Source organism: Sprattus sprattus (assembly GCF_963457725.1).
Source record: "Sprattus sprattus genome assembly, chromosome: 2".
In the NCBI taxonomy this organism is placed as follows: domain Eukaryota; kingdom Metazoa; phylum Chordata; class Actinopteri; order Clupeiformes; family Clupeidae; genus Sprattus; species Sprattus sprattus.
This window is the reverse complement of record NC_137921.1, coordinates 58,586,914-58,609,701: the sequence shown is the minus strand read 5'-3', so window position 1 is coordinate 58,609,701 and position 22,788 is coordinate 58,586,914. Positions and strand designations below refer to the sequence as shown.

The following is a 22,788-nucleotide window of genomic DNA, read 5'->3' as shown; positions in this document are numbered from 1 at the left end:
GCACTGTATCATATCAGCATGGAACATCCAACATGATCAGTGCCTCACATATCTGGGCCTCCGGACGGCTTCACCTCATTGCCAAAGATCAAATCAGTGAGAGTAAATGTGCTTTTTTGTTAAGTGTCACAGTTTGACAGGTGACCCACATGAGCCCGGTGTGCAGCCAAGGCAACGAGCGAGTGCAGCTAGACAGAGAGAGACAGAGAGAGAGAGAGAGAGAGAGAGTGAGAGAGAGAGAGAGAGAGAGAGAGACAGAGAGAGAGAGAGAGACAGAGAGAGAGAGAGAGACAGAGAGAGAGAGAGAGAGAGAGAGAGAGAGAGAGAGACAGAGAGAGAGAGACAGAGAGAGAGAAACTGTCAGCTCTACAAACAGCTGAGTGGAAAAGTGTAGGCCTCAACAGGAAGCCATGGAGCGTGTGCGTAGGAGGCACAGGCAGAGGGCGCACTCACACTGGCCCACAGGCACGGGTATTTTTAGCCTGGCTGTGGTCCCCCAATATGCTCTCCTGTGGCTGGTGATGCGAAAAAGTCTGTCTATTTCTGGGGACTGTGCGGGCAGGCCTACCATGCTTTGGGGAGCCGCTGTGATGGTCTGATCACACCTTTCTCATGCGTGCTGACGGTGCAGGCTGGAATAGTAATCGCAAAACATGCGTTGGCATTTGTAAATTGCAAACAGTGTTCAGGCAACCAGCTGGTATGGTGCTATCTTAGAAATAGCAATGTGACAATGCTGACAAGAATGAATGCAAATGTGATATTCAGGAAGATTCTAAATCCTGACTGTCTGTTGTGTATGTTACTCATTACCTATAACTTTGGCAAGATACAATAAATGTGTTATCTTTCAAAGTTAGTATCACCAGTTGGTGGTATGGCATGCACCCTCCCTTATAGTTGGTAAGGGTCGTATGATATTACTCTGGACCAAATTTCACATGTGCTTGTTTAAATAACTCGTCAAATATAATTATTGTTTTACAAATAGAAAATATTAAAACACACGGATCTTCTGCTTTCTACAATGTGCACCACTTAAGACCGTTGAGTGGAAACAAGAGAAGCCGCAAAAGTAATTTAAATATGATAGATCTGCTTGTGCCTGTTTCCTGCCGTGAATGATATATGGACCAAGGGACACACACAGTTGAGTGGCCAAATCTCTCATGTTCACAATCTGGATAAAAATACAAAGCCTCATTCAATGAATCATGATTCGACAGTACCAATTGTGGGCAACTGCTGTCTTAAAATAAAATTGTCCATTGGATGGCGCCATCACCAATTCAGCATGGATTGTTTATGACAGATGCCATAATAAACTTCAGGTTTATCCATTGGAAACAGCATCATGCTCAGTCTTGAAGTGTGCTTTAAAGTTGTTATTTTCAATGTCTCTTTTGAGCTCTCTTATCCTGCGTGTGTTTGATCACCAATGCTCATTAAACTGAGCAGAAATTAAAAACGTTTTTTTTTTCTTTTTCATCCTTCCTATAAAGGCACTTACCTGGAAAATGGATTGTATAAATATATATAGAAATAACTGTAGGCCTATTTAAGATGACTACGTGTTGAATTTGATGTTTCCCAATGGTTTATTTATAAGTACTCCACACACATAATTCATAATGAGGAGTGCAGTACTTGAGCTCCCTCTGCTGGTGACAGAACATTCTTCAGGTTTGACTAAGAGAATGACGTGGTTGTTACCTTTGTTACCCACGCCCTCTACGAACACAAAACAAGGAAGTTATAGCTTTACTACTCGTTTCTGAAATAGTGAAACAGAAAGCAGTAAGGTCCTTTAAACATCACTTGGTGCATTAAACATCACTCGGTTAATGCTATTGGCTGACGGGTAAAGTGGTATTAAGTCACCTGCAAGCTGAACTCCTGGGAATTTTAATTGCAAACTATATCCAAAAACTTAAATAATAGTTTGTTCGAGTCTTTATTGCCGTCAAATTGGTATTACAATTCCAATGGTGGGTATACACAATTAATTGTATAGTCTATTTACCCCTTTTGTATGCTTGTGTGTAATACATGATAACTGAGATGTCTGTAGCCTGATTGGGTCTCCGCTTCTTCATTATGAGTAGAAATGACGGGGAAAAGTAATGGAGCGCCAAACAGCAGGTCCTACAGGGATGCAGTGGTGTCTCACCTACCTCCTCAGCGCGGAAGAGGTGAGTGGGTATTCAACCTCGTTCAGTGAAATAGCCTTCACATTTTTAACATTACGTTAATTTTTGAGTTAGCCAACAGTTCTTGTTTCTCAATACCCATAACACAACAGGGAAATAGGCATACCTGTTAAAACACCTGTTCGGGTCCATTAAGCCTTGTCTTTGATCCCATAGCGCCACCTGTGAACGTCAACCGGGACAACCTGAAAACCCAGCTGAGTAACCTGTTGAAGAGACACCCAGAGGGTATGCTGCTGACCCAGCTTCGGAGGTCCTGCCCGCTTCTCTTCCATTCAGCGACCCTGAGCTCCTATGCGTCAACTACAGAGCTCTTGAGCTCGATGGGGGATGTGTTACGAATGCAGGGTGTCGGGGTTCAGACCCGTGTCTATCCTGCAGGCATGTAGCCTAGTCTAAGGCCACTGCCACACTAAGCCGATTTTCATACTAACCGTGACGGAACCTTGACAAACTGGCCTCCCGGCCAGACAAATCTGCCATTTGGAGCGTCTCTTACGTCAAGGTTAGAATCCCCTCTCCAGAGTGGGAAGGTTGCAATCTACCCTGCTATCAGAGCCTGTCTGACCCGAATCGAGTTTGAATCCGCGAATCTGATGACGTAATTATCCCATGTGAATGCTGGAAGCTGTCAAGTAGTCACGTTCATCTTCCCAATCGCAATAAAAACTATTTTTTTTAAGTCTTCTGTTCTGTTTATGGCTGGCAAACAACAATCTAAGAAGGGCACGTATTATTCACTGAGTTACCAAAGCAGTCTTCTTTATGGGGACTAATTAGCACTGCACTGAATTACATTAACATGTGTAATTGTTATTGTGTAGCAATAACTCAACTAATATTACTAGCAGTGTTGGGCAAGTTACTGAAAATTAGTACTTAGTTACAGTTACTAGTTACTTCTTTTAAAGGTAATTGAATTACTTCCCAGTTACTGTATATCAAAAGTAATTAGTTACTAGGGAAAGTAACTTTTAAGTTACTTTTATATCTGCGTTTAATATAATGAATATGAACAGTACTGAACAGTCAAACCCAATAACCATATATATTTTTTACCTAATTATTTTAAACAACAGGGCAACTCCTTCTCCTTCTATCGTCAGAGAACGTCAACGTTCACGCATGCGACCTGTCGTGCTACTTGAACTATCTGTTCATTTCAATCTGTTATTATTTTCTTTTTTGAATGAAATATTATTATAACACAATAAATTAAATTAAGAACGCAGAATGAAATAAAATACTAATTATAAATAAACCATTATTTTCTTGGGGGTGCTTTGGGGGTGCTATGGCTAATCCAGGGGGAGCTGTAGCACCCCCTAGCCCCCCCCTGGCGCCGCCCCTGGTTCTGGTCAATGTGTTTCTCAGGTGTGGCAGTGGCCTAAGCCATACGGTTGCAATATGGGGACCAAAAAGAGTAGCTCATTGGAGTAGTCGAATAACTTGCATCAGCACTTTGTGAATCACACTGGCCAGGGACACCTGGTTAGTGTGATTAAAAAAAAAAAACATTTAAAAAGACAGACCTGGTCAGTAAAGTCTACCTGTCTAATAAGTGACCAAATTACAACGATGATATCATTTATGTATCAGCACAGAGGCATTACTCTATGAGGCTTAAACACAAATGTGAAAGTAAACAAGATAAGAATTCAGTATTTTGGTGCAAATCAAATACATTTTTGTTAGAAATCAATATTTAATACTGGGTAAAGAATATTTTGGGTTGAATAAAACCAAAGGTCGTATTTACACTCTGTACATTTGATACAAACACATTCATATATATATATGTACACACACATACATACATTGACTTGTATTTCATCAGTAATGCATTTTAGTGATTGGCATTTCTTATGTTCCCATATTTGATACAAATGTTTCTAAACAAGGATTTTAATACCTTTGATATCTATAAATGTTCATATATTCCAGAAACCAAATGAACCTTAACAAAATGTAGTGAAATGTGGTATAGGTGATGACATTTAACAGTGAATATATACAAAATTAAATGATTATACTTATCTGAGTCATGTTTCTAATTTATGAGGTCCATTGACTTTTTAGTCACACAGGCATACTGATGTCATTATGGACAGAACGTGTTATTAGATACTTATTCTGTTGTGAGGTTGTGATTCTGTTGTGAGGTTAGACATGCACAAATTGGCAGAGATAGCACAGTGGCAAAACACACTCGTATTCCTCCCAGGCTGGCAAGGTAATAGTGGCTGCTAATGTTCTATTAAATTGCTGGTGTCCTGAAAGTACTAAACCTTTGTTCTCCAGAAATGCATTGCTCTCTTTAAATATCATCGTCATGGAGGTCATGAACTGTGTTCAGATCATCTTCTTCATTTCTCAGTAAAGCTATGTTTATTGCTTATTCCACAAGCCAACATGTCATCTCTGCAGAGTTCAGCCTGGTTGCCTTGCTCCCCTGTGTTATCAGTTTATTATTTATTATTTCCCATACACTTACTTTCGTATTGGGTATTTAACATCCAGTTAACACATTTGGGTAATGACATTTCCAACACTGAGAACAGTGATTGATGATGGAGAATGTGTTGTATATTGGTAGATAATACATTTGGGTAATGGTCCTGTAAAATATGTTCTGGAGTCCAGGGTTTAATTTTGCAAACAGCTGTAACTATGCCATTTCTATTTCATCCTTTTCAAATCAACACTGTAAGCGCTTCCCCTCAATCTAATCCTACTACACACATGTGCCTTCCTTGCTTTTTGTCCTTTTTTTAATTACACTTCCTGACCCGTCAGTTTCCATGTCCTGGCCTGGCCCTAGACTCAAAGGATTATCTTTCAGAGTACAGTCACATCCTTAAGGACAGAGCTCGACCTTTTAAGGGTGTATGCAATGTGGCGTCTATAGGTTGATCTATGGCAGTGACCTTGCGCAGGAAGTTCACAACAATCATTACTACAGTCTCCTGTAATCGTTCGATAAGTCTAAACTACATAGTGTGGTTTTTCCACCTGTTTTGGATGCACATAAACTTACTTGGTGGTTATTGAATAACAGACATAACACAACATGGTTTGCTTTTTCTTTATTTTTTGGGGATTTTCTGATTTTATCTTTTTTTCCTCTTTTTTTCCTTTACTATTAGGGGTTTCTGGCACTACATAATTCTCATCAGGTGGTATGCTTGTTTTAAAAACAAAGTTCTATTCAAAGCTGGTTTGTTCCTTATGCAAGCAAAATATGAATACAGCTACCAAAAATAAAGAGAATACATTTGTAGTCCTTACTTTACACATAAAATAAAAACACTTTTAGACCCCCTTCAAAAATGAGGGTATTAAAATATTTGACATTTGTATCACAAATCAATGTGATGACACACAGAAGAAAAGAAAATGTAAAAACTGTACAAAAATGATAAAATTCATTATTTAAAAAGTCCTGTGACCAAATAATGCAAATACATACTTGATTTTTCCTGTTTTTAGTTTTAACTTTTTTTTCTTTTTCTTTCTTTCTTTGTCGGAAAAAGGACCATGGTCAATACTTCTCTAATTAAAAAAAGAAACCAAAATTGCGTCAGCTTCATTTCTTCTGCTGGATGAAGTTGAGATTGTGATGCCTCCCGTGTTGGAGGAGAGGGTAATGCTGATTGCCCATAACAGAACCTGCAAACAGAACAGAACAGTACAGCCTTTAACGTCTCCAAGCCACCGCAAACTACATTCTAGAACTTTGATTTGAAAATGCTATACAATCAGTGTGTAGTGTGCTTAACTACTCTGTTCCTTCTGGTTTTTAACTAGTACAGTATGGTGTTAAAGGCACTAACGTCATGATTATGGATTTGATTCCCAGGGAGTGAAGCATACTGACAAAATAGGTAAACCACCTGTTCTTTAGATAAACCATTCTTCTAAATGAATAAATGTAACTATAATAATACAAAATAAAAAAAAGAATCAAATCATGGTCTATTTTTCCCACCAGGGCGAGAGACATGAATACGAGCTGTGGTGAGCTGCTCTCTACGGTAGGACTCACCCTGGGAGAGGTAGGGCTTGTTGGGCTGGAAGCCCCCGTTGCCCTGCGGCAGGAAGTTCTGGGGCATGCGGTAGGGCCAGGAGGGCGGGAGCCCGAAGTGGGGCGCGCTGCCGTGTTCCCACGTGCGCGAGCCCTGGCTCACGTTACCAAACTGACCCTGATAGCCTGCATCTGCAAAGAGTAGGAGAGAGCACATTATATTACTGTGACTCATTTAAGACGAGTACCACAACAACACTAATACAGATCAGACAGGAGGGTTTTTTTGTTGGTCTAATTGCAAAGAAGTACAAAGCATATTTAGGAAGTGAGTCAGTGTGCTTGTTGTCCGCCTAGCCCCAAGTGTCACCACACACACACACCACATCCCAGGTGACACTTACCTCATCAAACACACATGAACACACACACACACGCAAAGAAAAGCTGAACAGATCATAAGTAGCAGGACCCCTAAAATTCCTGGTTAGAGAAGAGCATGTATTTGCACAAGGTGCATTAGAACTCTTATAGAACTGATACAAATAAAACCAAAACAAAACACATCTGCACGCGCACACACACACATACAGAGTGCACACCCAGTGTGTACCTGACTTTCCCACTGTGCCGTTGCCCACCAGTGCCCCCGGGTTGAGGTGGTTGTGCCAGGGGAGCCCGTCCCGCCCTGAGCTGCTCATGCCCAGCGGCCTGCTGGCTGGTTGGGCAAAGATGATGCTGGGGTCGTTCAGGTTCATTGGGGAGGGGCTGCCAGTGGATCCACCACCACCTCCTCCACCTCCTACTCCTCCTGCAGCGCCACTGTTGGCGGCCCGCAGAGGGAACTTGAGGCCCGGCGGGGAGGGGCTGGAGGTGCTGGAGGTGCCCTGCATCACAGGTCCGTGGATGGGCCAGGAGGCCGAGGTCAGGGGCACGGCCGGGTGGTGGCCCACCTGGGCCTGAGCCTGAGCCTGGGCCTGGGCCTGGGCCTGCACATGTTGGGTGTGCTGCTGCTGCAGGAGCCCCAGGGCCTGCAGCCCAACATGGTAGGGCCCGGGGTGGGAGTGAGGGAAGCCAGGGGGAAAGAGGGGGAGCTGCACCTGGGCGTGGGGGGGCTGCTTGGCGGCAGAGCCGACAGGGCCGTGGGGGCCCTTGTTCTGGCCGGACTGCGGGGAGCCAGCGGCCTGGCTGAACTGGGGGGTGGGCTGGGGGGAGTAAGGGGGGGTCTGGCGCGTATCAGACTGGGGGAGAGAAGACAAGAGAGACAGAGACGGGGTTAGAGAGAGATCCAGAACAAACGCAAGTTAAGTGGATAAGAAGTTTTAGATGCCAGAAGATGCTTCTACACATGCTTCTAAACGACGAGGCCCTGACTACAGACATGGCAGGTCTAAACAAATGGAGTTTGGCTGCTCTTACACATTCTGACGGCTGCCTGATGCGGCCAGTCCTCTCCTGGGGCACGCCACTCTGAGGGATGGGGATGGACTGAGAGCTCACCATGGAGCGAACCATATGAGGGACTGAGGAAAGAAGAAGCAAGAGACGAATGTTAACGTGACAAATTATTCCAAACATGTCCAACGCTGCCCTCTGCTGGTCATAACATTCTACTACAAAAACAGCCAAAACTCATCTCATCAAAGGCTGCTATATACTGAGCACAAGGATGACTAGGGTCACTCATTAACTTTCACATTTTAGAGCTTAACATGCCACCTCCCCAGTCTGAACACTTCAACCTGGAAGAAACTACCAATAATAATATAATACATAATTCATATAATAATCATTTAAAAATTATCTATTTATTTATTTCAATTAAACAGGAATAATTTCCCTAGTGGTTAGCTTTACTGAAGTAACTCCTGTCAGAACAACGGTCAATGGTGGATGGGCTACAGCAAGCTGAATGCCTCCTGTCTAAGTGGGCTGTGTTATTGGATGAGAGCCTCACCTGGTCCGGCCGAGCCCCTCTGACGGAGGTGCCGGTACTCGGGGCAGTCGCGCCGCACGTGGCCCATGTCTCCGCACTGGAAGCAGCGCCGCTCACGAGGCTCCCGATCCTCCTCCCTCACCTCCTCATCCTTATCGTTCTCCTTCTTCTTTATCCTGCGTTGAGGAAAAAGAGTGTTAACACACACACACACACACACACACACACAAACACACATAAAAAAAATTATTGGTGAAGGGCATTCAACTGGACACTCATCATGAGTGAAGCTACAGAAACCTTCCACTCCAAATCCACATAGCAAACTATTGAAGGATAGATCAGCAACTACCACACACACACTGGGAAAATAAGAACACACTCCAACTCAACACGGGAACAACAGGCATTCATGTATTCATGGGTGTTCGGCAACACGGGTTGGGGAAGACAGTGATGCTTTGGCTGCGGTGCCTGACCTGCGTCTCTTGGGGCAGTCCTTCATGTAGTGTCCAATCTTGCCACAGATCCTGCAGCAGCGGTCGTTGGGAGCCAGCTCTCCGTCCGTTAGCACCTTGGAGTCAAAGAAGTAATCCTGAGGAGAGAGAGCGGGACCGTTAGACTCAAACATCGCATGCTCATGACTCCCTCATGTTTCATCAAGTTCACCGGCTCAGACATGCAGTGAACACAAGCTCAGACATGCAGTGAACACAAGGGAACACAAGCTCAGACATGCAGTGATCACAAGATCAGACATGCAGTGAACACAAGCTCAGAGATGCAGTGAATACAAGGGAATACAAGCGCAGACATGCAGTGATCACAAGCTCAGACATGCAGTGAATACAAGACCAGACATGCAGTGAACACAAGCTCAGACATGCAGTGAATACAAGACCAGACATGCAGTGAACACAAGCTCAGACATGCAGTGAACACAAGATCAGACATGCAGTGAATACAAGACCAGACATGCAGTGAATATAAGGGGACTTTTGTTACATGGGAATCCTAGGGAAATCTATTCGGGATGTACAAAGGCGCGAGACAATGCGAGTCCCAGTGTTTGTGTGCGCATGTGTGGACATATCTGTGTGCGCATGTGTGGACATGTCTGTGCGCGCCTGCGTGTATTTGTGTGTGCATGCGTGTGTGTGTGCGCGTGCGTGTTAGAGGAGTGCCTACCGCTTCAGTGCCAGGCTTGGGGAGGAAGGGGATGCCGAACAGCTTCCTGCCGTTTATGAAGGCCTTCATGATGAAGTTGGTCACTGAAGGAGCGGGTGGAAAAAAAGAAAACATAGATCCAAATTAGAATAATTAGCAACGATGGAGCACATCTCCAGACAAAACGTAGCATTACATTTGAGGGTCTTCCATTTAGAACCAGACAGACACTCACTTTTGCGAGAGACCCCTGCACCAAGGTTATGATTCAAGTCAAAGGGATCTGCGGAGATAAAAGATTTCACATTAGAAAAGGACAACCATTCCTGCTTTCACTTTGGACAGAAGTGTCTGCTAAACTATAACTATAACTCTAATTGTAGTTATAACTTGAGGGCATGTTTAAAAAACTGTTGCATCGTCTAGCTCCCCTTTCATTAGTTATAGGCCGTGGTCTAAACACACACAAGGCAGTGGAGTGAAATCACGGGCGAGGGTAGTGCCCCCCCCCGTCGCCCACCTTCGATGGCGATGCACTTGGAGGTCCACTGCTTCTCGAAGGTGGTGAGGCGCTTGTGCTGGCGGATGCTGATGACGTGCTCCTTGAAGTCAAACTCCTCGGTGTAGAAGCGCAGCAGGCCCAGCCACAGCTCGCCCACCGACTCACGGTTCTGCTGCAGCTCCGGCACGCGCCGCCGCTGGAGGGTACCAAGGAGACATAAACAACAACAATAACAACATCAATAACAACAACCACTTCTCAATACAAAAATGTCTGTGCATGCTACCATTAATGCTATCAGTTATGCATATTGTGGGAAGGTTTGGGGTGGATTTGACTTCTTGGTGACATAAAAAAAGACAAAAAAAGGCAACTTCTAGTAGGGTATAAGCGTATACATTCAAAATCCTCCCAGTTCAGTTCAATATTTATTTAGATAGCACCAAAACAATCAAATTGTGTCAAGGTCCTTTACAGAGCCAAGGGCCTTAAATATATATGAGCAGGACAAATATCATACCATATCATCAAGGTCATCGAAGAAGAATGCATTCCAACCATCCACCATCCTCTCAGGAACATCGCTCCCATCATATATCTGAAAACAAGAAGAGGGAGAGACAGGGGGGTAAGGTTGACACTGTAAGAGACGAGGAGAGGGGAGACTGGGCTGGGCTGGGCTTTACCTCCTGGAGGACGGGGATGACGGGCGGCTGCCTCTGCTGCAGGAAGTACAGTACCATGAGGATGTAAGCGTACGACGAGAGACTGCCTCTGGATGCGTCTCCAATGTCACAGCGCTAGGGGACACAGAACACAGCCGTGTTACTTCTGTTCTACAGCACTTAAGGAGACTGCAAAAACACATCATGAAACAAAAACACCAGTTGTTAAATCAGATAAATCGTCCACCTTTTTTTCCAAACTGACAGATAAAAACAGCATTTTACATGCTTCTAGTGCACACCTGACATTTGTAAAATGGGGACTACCATACACAAAATGTCCTAAAATGAAATGGATGTGTACTAATAGCTCCGATTTCAACAACGTTTTAGGGATTTTTAATTGAAAGATTCCTCAGGGCATGATGAAGAGTTGTCTTTAGCACGTCTTTATAAACTTTCTAGACTGTCTAGCCATCACCGACAGTGATCGTCTAAACTTATGCCTACGTCTCGCGACATGTCTACAATAACCTGTCCACCTGTATGAATCTACTTCAATATTTACAGTAGATCTTATGCCATAGCCGATAAGAAGCATTGGTGCATTAGGTAAAGCTTTTCACACAGGTAATAATACTGTATATGCAGGGACGACACAACTTATAAACAAACAATGAAATAATATGCTGTGGCTGAACAAAGAGATCCAAACCTTGGCGAAGACTTTCATAGTATATCCGAGGAATTGCACACGAGGGTCAATGGCAGCATACTTGGCCAACATTCTGGTGTTGTGCTGGGCCTGCAGAACAGATGGCAAAGCATGGAACCGCCATCTTTGAAAGCATAACTCTACAAAAAGCGCTTGGCAGTTATTTCTTCCCTCTTAACTGAAACACCAGAACGGTTATTCTTTTTTTTGTGTGTGGTGAATGTAATAACGTGTGAATCTGCCCTCATGTTCAGTTTGCATCCACAACATTCAGACAGAAAGTGAAACGTTCCGACTGAGAGTATAAAAGCCCAACTGCAGAGAGTCAACATGCTAACGAGGTATTGGAGCTCACCAAGGTATTATAGAGGCTGATGTCACCTTCCAGGCCGCTCTGGCGATGTTCAAATTTCACAATAGGCACTTTAGCGGTCGTTATAGGCAGGATGTTCCTCAGACCTAAGGAGGAGATGTTCACAGGGGGGAGGGCTTGTAGAACCAGCTCACTTCCAGATAATGCATGTGTGAATGGTGTGTTGCAGAAGACAAACCAGGGCGTCGAGTTACATACCTGTGTGTTTCTTCAGTACCTTTGCAAGCCCCTCAATGATCTCCTTACAGTTAAGTTTCTAGAAGGTGCATAAATATAAATCTCAAAGTTAGACAAGGCATGCCGATAACTAGCAAGTAGTATGTCGATGTATCGATGTAAAATATTTATGGACAAACTAAAATATAGTTAAAATATAGAGTGTAAGTGTGACAATCTGAAGGTGATGAGAGAGAGATAAACAAAAAAGATGGATTCCAACCACATACTTCTGCTGTGTCATGACCTTCCAGTGTCATGCAGATGTCCAGGTCGCTGTCACGGAACCCAAAGCCGTTCTTGGAGGAGCCAAACAGACATAGCTGAGCCTTATCTGGAAGAGGACACACCCGCTCGTCATCATATGCTCATCTGGGAGAGTGAGTCACGCGCTTCATCAACAGGACACCAAGGCAGGTTGATAGCACAATTGCTCCAATTCTCCAAGTCAAGCAAGTACAAAAACAGATAACTACCGTGGCCCTGAGAGCTCAACACACTGCAACTTAAGAAAGTACATGCAAATAGACAAAACACAAAAGGGTTTGAATTTCTTTAAATTAAGAAAACATCTCCATCAATTTGACACGCGCAGCTGTTAGAAGCTTTAGAGAACACGACACCTTACGCAAAGGAAACAGAACACTTCAAAGTGATGAACACGTCCAGATTATGAAACATGCTATGTTAGCTGGCTATTACATAAAAAGTTACTTTTAACCCAAAATAGGACACAAGCAAGTTAAACCACAGTTTTGTCTGAATTTGCATGTGCTTTTTGAAGTTGCAGTGCGTTGAGCCCCCTGTAGATAATAGCCTTATCCATGGTCACAGTCAACACAAAAAGAGCAAGACTTCAGTTTTCTATGAAGGTTGATGAGCTTGAGACGGAACAGTTTCTCATCAGTACAAATCTGCAGTATTTAATAGGGTCCTGTTCACCTACCATTAAACTCTTTCCGTATAAACCTCTCCAGACCGACCAGAATCTGCTCCCTTTTCTGCTGTTCCATTGGGGTCGGGGACAACTCATCTGCACACAAACACACACACACAACCTGCTGACTGACTCAATACTACATAGCCAGTTAGCCCAGAAAAAAAAGACCATTGTATTGATGGAAAGGAGAACTCCAGCCATCAGATGAGTGTTGAGTCTATGAGACTGAGGGTGTGTGTGTGTGTGTGTGTGTGTGTGTGTGTGTTAGGGCTGTCAAAATTGCTCAAATATTACTTTTGAATATTCCCTTTAAAAACACACATATATTCTAACATATTCGATTGCTGCGGTCAAGCCGGGTTCTGGCCTTTCTGCCATCCTCCACATAAGTCAACTGTCAGCAGTGACGCTGTGCCAGACAGACTCCTGTGACCTGTTGTTGTATATTAAGGTGAAAGCAAACAACGGAGCACACGTAGTGTAGAACTATACTTTAGTTCACTTCTTCATCAATCCTATTTACATACATTTTCGCAGGTATCTCATTATCCTAGCGTAGCGCCCCTAGTAGATTGTAAGATGTAGTTTTTTTTTTTCATTCAAATATTCATTTTCACATTCGAAACTCTGTTTTTAATAACTAGAATATTAATTGACAGCCCTAGTGTGTGTGTGTGTGTGTGTGTGTGTGTGTGTGTGTGTGTGTGTGTGTGTGTCTCTTACGGTAGCAGAGCCTGCACAGGCCATCGAGGATTTCGCGGAAGCGATCACCCATGGGGGGCAGAGGCAACAGCTCGATCTTCTTGAAGTCCTCTGGACAATCGTCCTTCAGGTGGCCGTCCCTCTTGCAGATGCTGCAGACCACGACGGGGGGCTGCAGAGAAGGGAGAAGAGGGCTTAGAAGACTGGCCTTTCAGAGTGAGCATGCAAACAAACTCATACAAGCTACACTGACCCGTTTTCTCGGTAAAAGGACTAAGGGTCTGAATTCACCTGAAAAGACTGATATCGGTACAAATATGAGCGTTTGAGACCAAGCAATTACTCCCGTCCTGTTTTGTCATTACAAAGTGGTTTTGTTGCCAACAGCTGAAGAGCTTGTTCACTTGTTCAGAAATGGAACGCTCACTATTATGTGACACAATGAAATGATGATTCCGATGCCAAGCCTCTCTCTTCTCAAGCAGTTAATACACTTCTGAGAAAGAAGATCATTAATAGAACATTACCTTTCCCTCAGTGAAAATCATCCTGTCAAACACGTACTGCAGGTCCTCTGGGGCAATTTCCTCCTGCTCTTCCTCTTCTTCCGCCACCTCCTCCTCCTCCTCTTCACTGTCCAGCAGGCCGTTTTGAGGGGAGGGGGAGCTGTGGTCTGAGGGGGGCTCCCGGCCCTCCCTCCTCACGTTCACTGCCACCTTCTTCTCCCTCTTGCTCAAAAGCAAGTCCGCCAGCCCGCTCCTCAGGCCTTCCTCATCTTCATCCTCCTCGTAAACATCTTCATCGTCTTCGTCATCCCTCCGGCACCTTCCCTCTATGCCGTCCTCCTCTTCCTCCTCACCACCTTCTCCTTCCTTGCGCTCCTCGGCTGTGGTCCGGCACCGCCTGGCCTCGGCGCTCTTCCCCCGCTTGCCCTCTCCCCCCTCCTCGGAGGCCTCTCTCTCGGGGTGGGGGAGGCGCTTAGCTCTCTTCCTGGCCCCTCGTCTCTCGCCCAGCTCGCGGTTGCGGCTCTGGGGGCAGGCGAAGTAGCGGTAGGCGCTGCGGAGGCGGTCCTGGATGTATTCGAACACCATCTGGCTGTTGAGGCTGCGTGCCACGTTCCTCTTCAGGGCAAAGGGGTCTGGGAGGCGAAAAGAGAAGAGGGTTTACACGTTAAAAACTGCTTTGTGTGAGAGCGGTCATTGGTCACTCCTTAATTTGCACCGAAAAAATGGTCAGAGGATAAGATAAAGTGTATCTCCAAACTTCAAAAGTCAATGATTCAATGATGCCATCATCCTCGAATTTTACACCACTAAAATGTTATATATAGTATTCAATGGCCAATATCAGAGTTTATAGCCATTAGATAACCCCAAAGTCATGTCTGCAGTAGCTAAAGGCCAAACTGAAGCAGCAGGTCTGTCTGGGCAGGAGATTGGGGCAGGGTGGTGGTGGCAGCCTCTCACCCTCAATGGCGAGGCGGCGGCGGGGCCAGTTCTTGAGCTCCCGGGGCAGGCGCTGACGCAGACGGATGCTGATGATGTGCTCCTCCAGGGCAAACTCCAGCGTGTAGAAGCGCAGAAGCTCCATCCACAGCTGGCCCAGGGACACGCCCTTTCCCAGGTCGAGGGCTAGACGTGTCTGTGGGGAGACACAACAGCACAGTCACACACTGGCTCTATAAGAATATAAAACTATCAATGAACCTCAGGAATAAACTAAAGACCATTCTCATTTATGGTGAATGGTAATTAGAAACATAAAGGTGAGACATTGAGGCTCTTCTCTCAGAGTTCTACACTGTTCTGGGGGGCTGCCATGTTTTTTGTGCCATGGGTCAACGCCTCGCTCACCAGGCCCTCTACGGCGTCACTCTTCCTGCGCGGTGGGGCCTTCTGCTCAGGTTTGCCCTTGTTCTCTCCACGGCCCTCACCACTGGTGGGGGGACGCAGCTCCCAGCCCACAAAGATGTCCAGCTTCACCCCAGTCAGGTGGTACTCATCCACGCGCTTCACCTCAAAGCCCTCAATCTGCACACACACACACACACACACACACACACACACACACACACACACACACACACACACACACACACACACACACACACACACACACACACAGAGAGAGAGAGGACATCAGCGCCACTGACCACACACTCATGCACAGAGACCAGAAACATGTGGCTCCATAACACATGCAATAAAACACACACTGGCTACTTTTTACCAGCCTGTTGTGAATGTGTGTGTTGTTTTGCAGTTATTAATATTCAAAGCAATGAGAAATTAGTTTACTGAAAGGTTCAGAGTTATCACTGTATGACTACTTTCCACTGTGCAGAAGAAAGCAGCAAATGTAACTATAAAGCAATGACAGCAGAAAAAAATCTGAAAGAAACTACATTCTGAAAGACAAGTATTTTCAAATGGATTACATGGTTTAAAGAAACACCATTTGTTTAATCTATATCTTTTTCTGCATCGATCAAAAAGAAAACTGGTTTCTTATAATTATTCATTCCCAGTAAACCTTGAAGTGACAGACAAAATTGGCAATTTCAAAAAGTAAATCTAAACCACAATTTATTTAACACAACTTTTAATTAGGGCTGTGAACTTTTACTCAATACTGATTATAATTAGACTGATGCTCTTACTTGCTTTGATTGCTTTTTTTTGTGCCTTTTTTCACTTATTAAATTCCACAGATTCTCCCCCCCCCCCCCCGCTAAATATTAATACATCTTAATTTAATTTTCACTTGCCTATTCAGCAGCCTCATCTCTGAAGCACTTTTTGAAGTGCACTTTAAAATAAAAAGCAGAGCCATGTGTATAAAGCCGATAAATCACTGATGTGTGTTATCCTAGGCGCATGTACCCACCCAGTTGCCAAGATAGACGGGCAGGATAGGCTCCTTGCGCTGCTGCAGGAAGAAGATGACCATGAGGGAAAAGGAGTAGGAAGGAATGCCACCCTCCGCCTGGCAGTCAATGTGGCACAGCTGGAGACAAAACACACACATACACACACACACACACACACACACACACACGTCAATGTGGCTGAAGAACAAAAACGTGCTTCAGAGATGAATTCACTCATTCGTTCCAGGTGGGAAAGAAACAAACCATCAATCAAAAAACTAAAAAACACATCTTGTGTTTAATTAGCTCTGTAAGGACCCACAGGACCCCCTCAGAGTGGTAGAGGATTTTTGAGGCTCTGGTGTGCTTGCTGCTGAAGTGAGACGCGCTGGTGGGAATAGTTGGCTAACGCTGTTGAGGTGAGGGGGGGATGTGCTTACTTTAGCCCAGTGGCGGAATGCCAGGACCAGGGGCACCAGTCTGGGTTCCAGCCTTGCCAGCGCTGCCAGGTGGTTGGTGGTGAGGCATGCAACATCGTTACCTGCACTGACTTTACACATCAGCCCACTGGTCAGAGAAAGAGAGAGTCAGAGAGAGAGAGGGAAGGAGAGACAGAGAGAGAGGCTTTTAGGATCAAACCACACAGACACAACTTTGTAACTGTTCAGAGGACATTCCAACCACGCGCAAGACACTCACAGGCCAGTTTGCATTAAGCAACACAGACAGTTCAGGAACGTCGCAGGGAATAACAAAGAATATGGCAACGTGCTTAGTTTACATCACGCAAGGACTCATGCATCCTGCATTCACTACACATAGGAAATGATAACACACTAACCTGCTGGCATCCTTGCAGTACACCACAGGAACTTTGGCGTGGAAGTCAGACTCTACTTCAACATACTGAGCTGCAAGCCAACAGAGAAAGTTTAAATTAAATCAAATGAAATCCCCCCATTTTCTCTCTTTAGCAGTCCTAATCTCTGTGTTGGGTGAAACTAATTCAATTTGCTTTCCAAAAGAAAGCTCATTCATTAAGGCATCTCACAAGTCATGGAATAAAGTCTGTGGCAATTAATGTTAAGTAATATCTATGCAAATGCAAACTTGCAACAAAAAAGGCAACAGCTTTCTTATTTGTGGTTTGTTGCCGTTGTTTACTGCATGACAAGGAAACAGTACACAGCAACATGTAGATATACTTACAGCTGTTCTTAATGATCTCCAGCACTTTTATAAGCACTTCTGGTTGGGTCATCTGTTGATCGCAAAGGACAATAGCAAGGCTGATGTTAAGAGGTCATTATGTTATTACACTATTGTAAACAGTTAGATTAAGTTTTATAATTAGGAAAAGTTGAGATTACACTCAACTGGGTATGACAGTGGTGTAAAATGCAACAGCTAAAAAAAACTAACAAAATACTATTGACTTACACTAGATGGATAGGTGACATCAATGTTGACATCACTGGTTTTAAAGGCGAAACGTGTCAGGCATGAACCATACAGGCGGAGATTGCATTCTACAGGAGGGGAAAAAAGGGGAGGTGGGGGGATGTATCAATTTCACTTCAGCCAGTAACAAAAACTTTACTTCATGTATGTTTAAGTGACATGAGACTATTTCTGAATGACACAGTGCTAGGGAGTGAAAATGCTGATTAAGTATTAATACAGCCATTGACAAGAGATCAAATATTCTTCTAAATGATGTTATGTAGACGAGGGAGTAGAGGGAGGCCTGTTTTCCCCAGGCTTTACCTGGCAGGTTTTCCTTGATGACAGCCTCCATCCTGGTCACCATGGCCTGTCGCTCCTGGAAGTCCTCCTCGGAGATGCCGTACAGCCGGGCGGCCTCATGCACAGCCGCGTCCACCGCCTTCATCTGAGCGGGGGAGGGGGGCGGCAGGGCCCGCATCTCATTCTCCTCCTGCTTCTCCTGCACAACAAACACACACACACACACACACACACAGACACGCGCACACACACACAAGCACACACACACACACACACATACATGGAGCAGAAGGAGGACGGTGGGTCCAAAGTTACAGCACACACCCTCAAATTCAATCTTCAGTTGTAAAGACAGATTTGAATGAACAATTAAATCCAATCCAGAAAAGAACTATCAGTAACATATTGCCTAACTAGCAGCCTTCCATCATTTCTAAAACAATGTGCAGGACATTTGTGCGTGGAAAAGGGCATACTGCAGTGCTGACTGTGAGGACTGCTCTGGGTATTACTGGACTCACCATGATGTTTTTCTTGTGCCGCTTTTCTTTGATGTGTTTGTGAGCACCCTGGACGTTCTCCACGTGGATTGAGCAGAGCTTGCATAGGTACTGGTAGTTGGGGTACTCAGGGGACTGCTATAGAAAAACACAGGAACATCAACAAAACCACATGAAGAACTGGGCACACAGTACCCACTGATGCAAACGACGGTCGTTTACAGCTCCACCCAAGCAGTGGAAGCTATCACAAGAGACTAGTTGACTTCCTCAGAAACTAGGGTCATTCGCACTTGGACACTAAAAAATACATTCCTGAAAACACCTTCACAGACACAGTAAGGAAAGATGACTGGTGACTGATGTTATACTTTGGAGAATGAAAATTAAGAGTGATTAAGAGAATATGTGTCCATTCCTAACCTTGACCAGCCGATGGATGTAGTCTCGCCGCAGCCTCTCCTCCGCCTGCTTCAGCCCCAGCTGCTGCTCAGAGGTCAGGCGGCCCTCGTCCACCTCCCTGCCACGCCCTGGTGTAGGCTCTGCAACACGCCGACCCCCCACCTCATCTGCAGGTCAGAATAGAGCAGCTTCATTTCACAACAACAACGCAACACCACTTTCCAGAAACCAGTGGCCACCTTTCACTGGGGTTGCAAAATTTCAGGAATATTCAAAGTTGGAAACTTTCCATGGGAATATACGGGAAAACAACTGGAAATTTTGGGGTAATTTATACTAACTGTATTAACGTATATGACAAAACTAAATTTAGTTTTGTCATAAGCAGACATGCATACAAACATTTCTGATACAAATTAAAAAAAAATAATTTTGACTTAATCAATGTGAGTAGAACTAAAACGGATTATTTCATTAAACAACAAAAGCTGTTGAATAAAGTAAATGTATTTCCTATGATCCCGCCCCAAAAGGTCCCATTCTAAATATAAATTGAAAGCATTTAGTTTAGCTACTCAAGCCTCTGGTTTTATGTTTTTCATGGCTAGTGGTTTGAGCGGTGTGCTGCATTCAATCAATCTATAAAATAGTGTTTTGAATGACGTTTTTATTGCTTAGCCTTTAATTTGCAGTAATTACTTTTCGCCCCAACTCGCGCTTTTTTGATGGACCCCAACAGCTGCGAGTAATCAAGGTGATTGTGTACTTTTGTGTGGACATACATACATCCTACTCTCACTGCTGTAAAAGAGTAGTACCAGACCAAATAAAAAGCTGATTAAGGATGCAGTATGATGCGCTCCAATACAGAAGTGTATACTGTCATACTTGCAGTGGTCAACACTAAAACAGCATCAAAGATCCCTTTGTTGTAAGCACACTCCATGCCATTATATTCCTAGTTCACAGTGTTGAGCCAAACTATGATGACAACCAAATGAATGAAGGGATAACCAGGTAAATCAGCCCACAGTAAACAAAGCAGGCTACTACAAACTTTCAACCAAATGCTCTGTGGTACCAATAAAAACAAGCATTCAAACATGACATTTCTCTGTCAGTTTCTGTTGTGTAACAGAATACATGGAAATAGATCACTGTACGCATTCACACTGTTTACCAAATACTGCAAAGTAGTACATTGCATGGGTCTCCAAAAGCTGCATGCACCTATGCAGATTGCAGAAGCCTCACAAAGCAACAAAAGTAAACCTTACTATCCAAGACATGTTCACAAAATCCAAATGCATATTTCGGATGTCGTGCCATGACCAAATCATCAGAAAGAATAGTATGGAGGCACACATAGAAGTCCTTGACTACAGAAGCGAATACATACCTGGTAACTGCTTTGCAAGAGCTGCTACTTTAGAAGGCTTGGCTTGCGGTGTCTTCTCCTCATGTGAAGTAGGACAGCCCGCTCCAGGACCCTCAGCATCTTTAAGATTGCGGTTCCAGCCTGGGGCCCTGTGGTCCTGGGCAGGATGCCTAGCATCTGTCTGCTGCTGTGGACACCCTCCCTTCCCTTTCCCCCTCTCCCCAGAGCTGGTCCTGCCAGTCAGCCTGCGAGGCTTGCCTCTCCCCTGGTCCTGTGGACTTCCAGTTGCCGTCCTGCCAGTGGCATGAACGCCCTGGCTGTCCCTGTGATCATCTCGTGCCCTGGAGATATTGTCCTTAGTGCGGCCGGGGGCTTTTGTGGGGTCCCTCAGCAATGGGTTATCTTTCGGAGTCTTGGAAGTTGGAGCTTTCGCCCCTCTGGCCTCTCCACGAGAAGGCTTGACGGACTTTTGTGGGCTTCTGGATTCCTCCATCTTGCAAGTGTCTGTATCTGAAGAAATTAACCTTTCTGTATTGTGGAAAGCCAGGAGGCAGAGGATAGACAAGACAGAACCTGGAAAGAGAGACAGCATTACATTTCCTCCACACCATTCACAAGGAACCAGGTACCAATATTTCTGGCTTAACTTTGTCTTTCGTGGTGTAGATATTTCATTATAGTTTCTGTGAGACTGTTGATGCAGAAACAATTGTATTTTACATATTACACAGGAAATAGCTGCTTTGCTAATGCTATCGAAACGCTTCAAGATGACTTGCAATGTATTGTAGATCATTGATTGTTCATACATTTACTATGCAACACCCAAAGTGCTAAGCATATGAAACAAAATATGTTACTAAAAACTTTGTACACCCTTATCAAAGAGTTATCTGTAAGGTAACTGCAAACTTGCCCGCAACACCGGCTAGTTTCGAATGGTATCAGTAATGTTGATGTTAACTTCAGGCAAGGTAGGCCATCCAAGAATCGCCCAATTCATAGTACATAATTTAACATCAGACTGAATACAACTTTATACTTCTCGGCTTTAACATACAATTCCGCACAGGGTTCAAGCTGGTCAGATTATTTTACAGACAGATGTAAGGTTATCGCTAGCTCTATACCAAGGGACGCACATTATTGGTACTGTAGAAGGCTAATGTTAGCTATTTATCAAACCTTAGCTGCCAAGCATGAACTCAGTCACCCATCGTGCATTCTACATATTACAAAATGCAAATGTGGTCCATAATCATGACTTGTTTGGATTGCTGGTAAAATGAAACCATTACTTGAACTGATTAAAAATCGGTATTTCTAGCTTGGTTCAAGCTATGGTAGCAAAGCAGCTAGCGTGTTCATTTTGCTGCAGAGATAATTTTATTGCTGCAAAGAAAAAAAAATGCGGCTCTTAATTACATATTATAGGCCAGACCTATTTTCCCCAGTAAACTTGATAATTGTCAACGATTCTTCAAATCTAACACAGCCTGACACTCTTGCATAACCCATTGCTTCACGGGCTTGCTTACAGTTAGTGAACGTAGCACGCTAGCTTAGCCTGTCTCTTGTTTGTTAGCTAGCCTGCTAACTGTTTAGCCTAAGATGGTTAGCTAACCAAGTTGTTCATTACCTTTTAAAACTAATCGTTAACCAAATTCTAGTTAGTTATACAGGAAGTTAATAAATATTCTCTCTTACTTTCATGTAAGCTGTATTTCTGTTCAAACAACAGCTACATGCTGTCCATCTTCCCAGAATGTTTTTTTGTTTTTCATGTCCACGGCCCAGATCAAAACAGCAACCATAGCCGCCATGTTAATTCTCAACGAAAGGCATTGTGGGTATAGACTACAGCTTGTATATTACTGGTCTTTCCTGCCTTGATGTTTTGCTCCAGTTATAACCTATGTGTAGCCTACTTACTAGTCACTTACCAGTTTCAACACGCTCTAATCATCGTAACTAGTGGGTTCAGAGTGTGTTGAAACTGGTTACCTGTGTTCGTTGTGTGAAAACCACATTTGCACTGGACTCATTTGTCTATTTTTAGAAACCCTCTGTTTCGGAAGTGCTCTACAATTGAGTGACAGATTTAGTTTGAGTCCTTCTTTCTGAAAGGGATTCCAAAGAATCAGGCTATATTTTTCCGTGGCATGCCACTGAAAGCAAAATATTTAGCCTAGCCTAGTCAGATTAATATTGATATGCAATTCTTCTTGCATGTCACATATTTTGGGCACTTAGACAACACATTTGGGATATGGTTATAGACTTGGTCTGTGCAAATTCCGTACGAGGACAGACAGGCAAGGCCCACTGCGTTTTCTTTCACTCATTCCATTTAATTTCATTGGCTCTTTGGACGTCCTGTACGTAACACAAAATCAACGTGTCCCACTACGCCGCTGTAGCCTACGCAAAAACGAGAAATAAA

General features: G+C 44.1%; 1 protein-coding gene across 2 annotated transcripts; it reads right to left on the bottom strand.

The window, feature by feature from the left end:
- Window positions 1–5,313: 5,313 nt before the first annotated feature.
- On the bottom strand, window positions 5,314–22,179 carry tut4 (terminal uridylyl transferase 4). 2 transcript variants are annotated; one of them, XM_080860605.1, is made up of 30 exons: window positions 22,053–22,179; window positions 20,367–20,918; window positions 18,989–19,134; window positions 18,587–18,703; window positions 18,087–18,264; window positions 17,760–17,848; window positions 17,529–17,580; window positions 17,161–17,230; window positions 16,760–16,886; window positions 16,337–16,456; window positions 15,304–15,480; window positions 14,917–15,091; window positions 13,978–14,588; window positions 13,472–13,622; window positions 12,755–12,841; window positions 12,039–12,142; window positions 11,791–11,848; window positions 11,575–11,678; window positions 11,220–11,309; window positions 10,526–10,639; window positions 10,360–10,437; window positions 9,858–10,035; window positions 9,573–9,620; window positions 9,359–9,441; window positions 8,650–8,765; window positions 8,192–8,346; window positions 7,654–7,757; window positions 6,848–7,475; window positions 6,256–6,426; window positions 5,314–5,879 (listed from the first exon to the last, which is right to left on the bottom strand). In XM_080860605.1, exons 2-30 carry the CDS (start codon window positions 20,836–20,838, stop codon window positions 5,797–5,799), a joined length of 4,686 nt encoding a protein of 1,561 aa, XP_080716731.1. In that variant the 5' UTR covers window positions 20,839–20,918; window positions 22,053–22,179; the 3' UTR covers window positions 5,314–5,796. The 2 variants fall into 2 exon arrangements, with proteins under 2 accessions (XP_080716731.1, XP_080716730.1); XM_080860604.1 differs by lacking the exons at window positions 5,314–5,879; window positions 6,256–6,426 and having other exon boundaries at window positions 6,485–7,475.
- Window positions 22,180–22,788: the final 609 nt, after the last annotated feature.

Excerpts from the sequence above, each read along its gene's own strand:
- tut4 (XM_080860604.1), bottom strand. The coding sequence starts at position 20,838 with ATGGAGGAATCCAGAAGCCCACAAAAGTCCGTCAAGCCTTCTCGTGGA. Across the intron at positions 17,231-17,528 it reads GGAGATCATTAAGAACAGCT|CTCAGTATGTTGAAGTAGAG; the intron begins GTAAGTATATCT and ends GTTGGCTTGCAG. Across the intron at positions 9,442-9,572 it reads TGCAGGGGTCTCTCGCAAAA|TGACCAACTTCATCATGAAG; the intron begins GTGAGTGTCTGT and ends CCGCTCCTTCAG.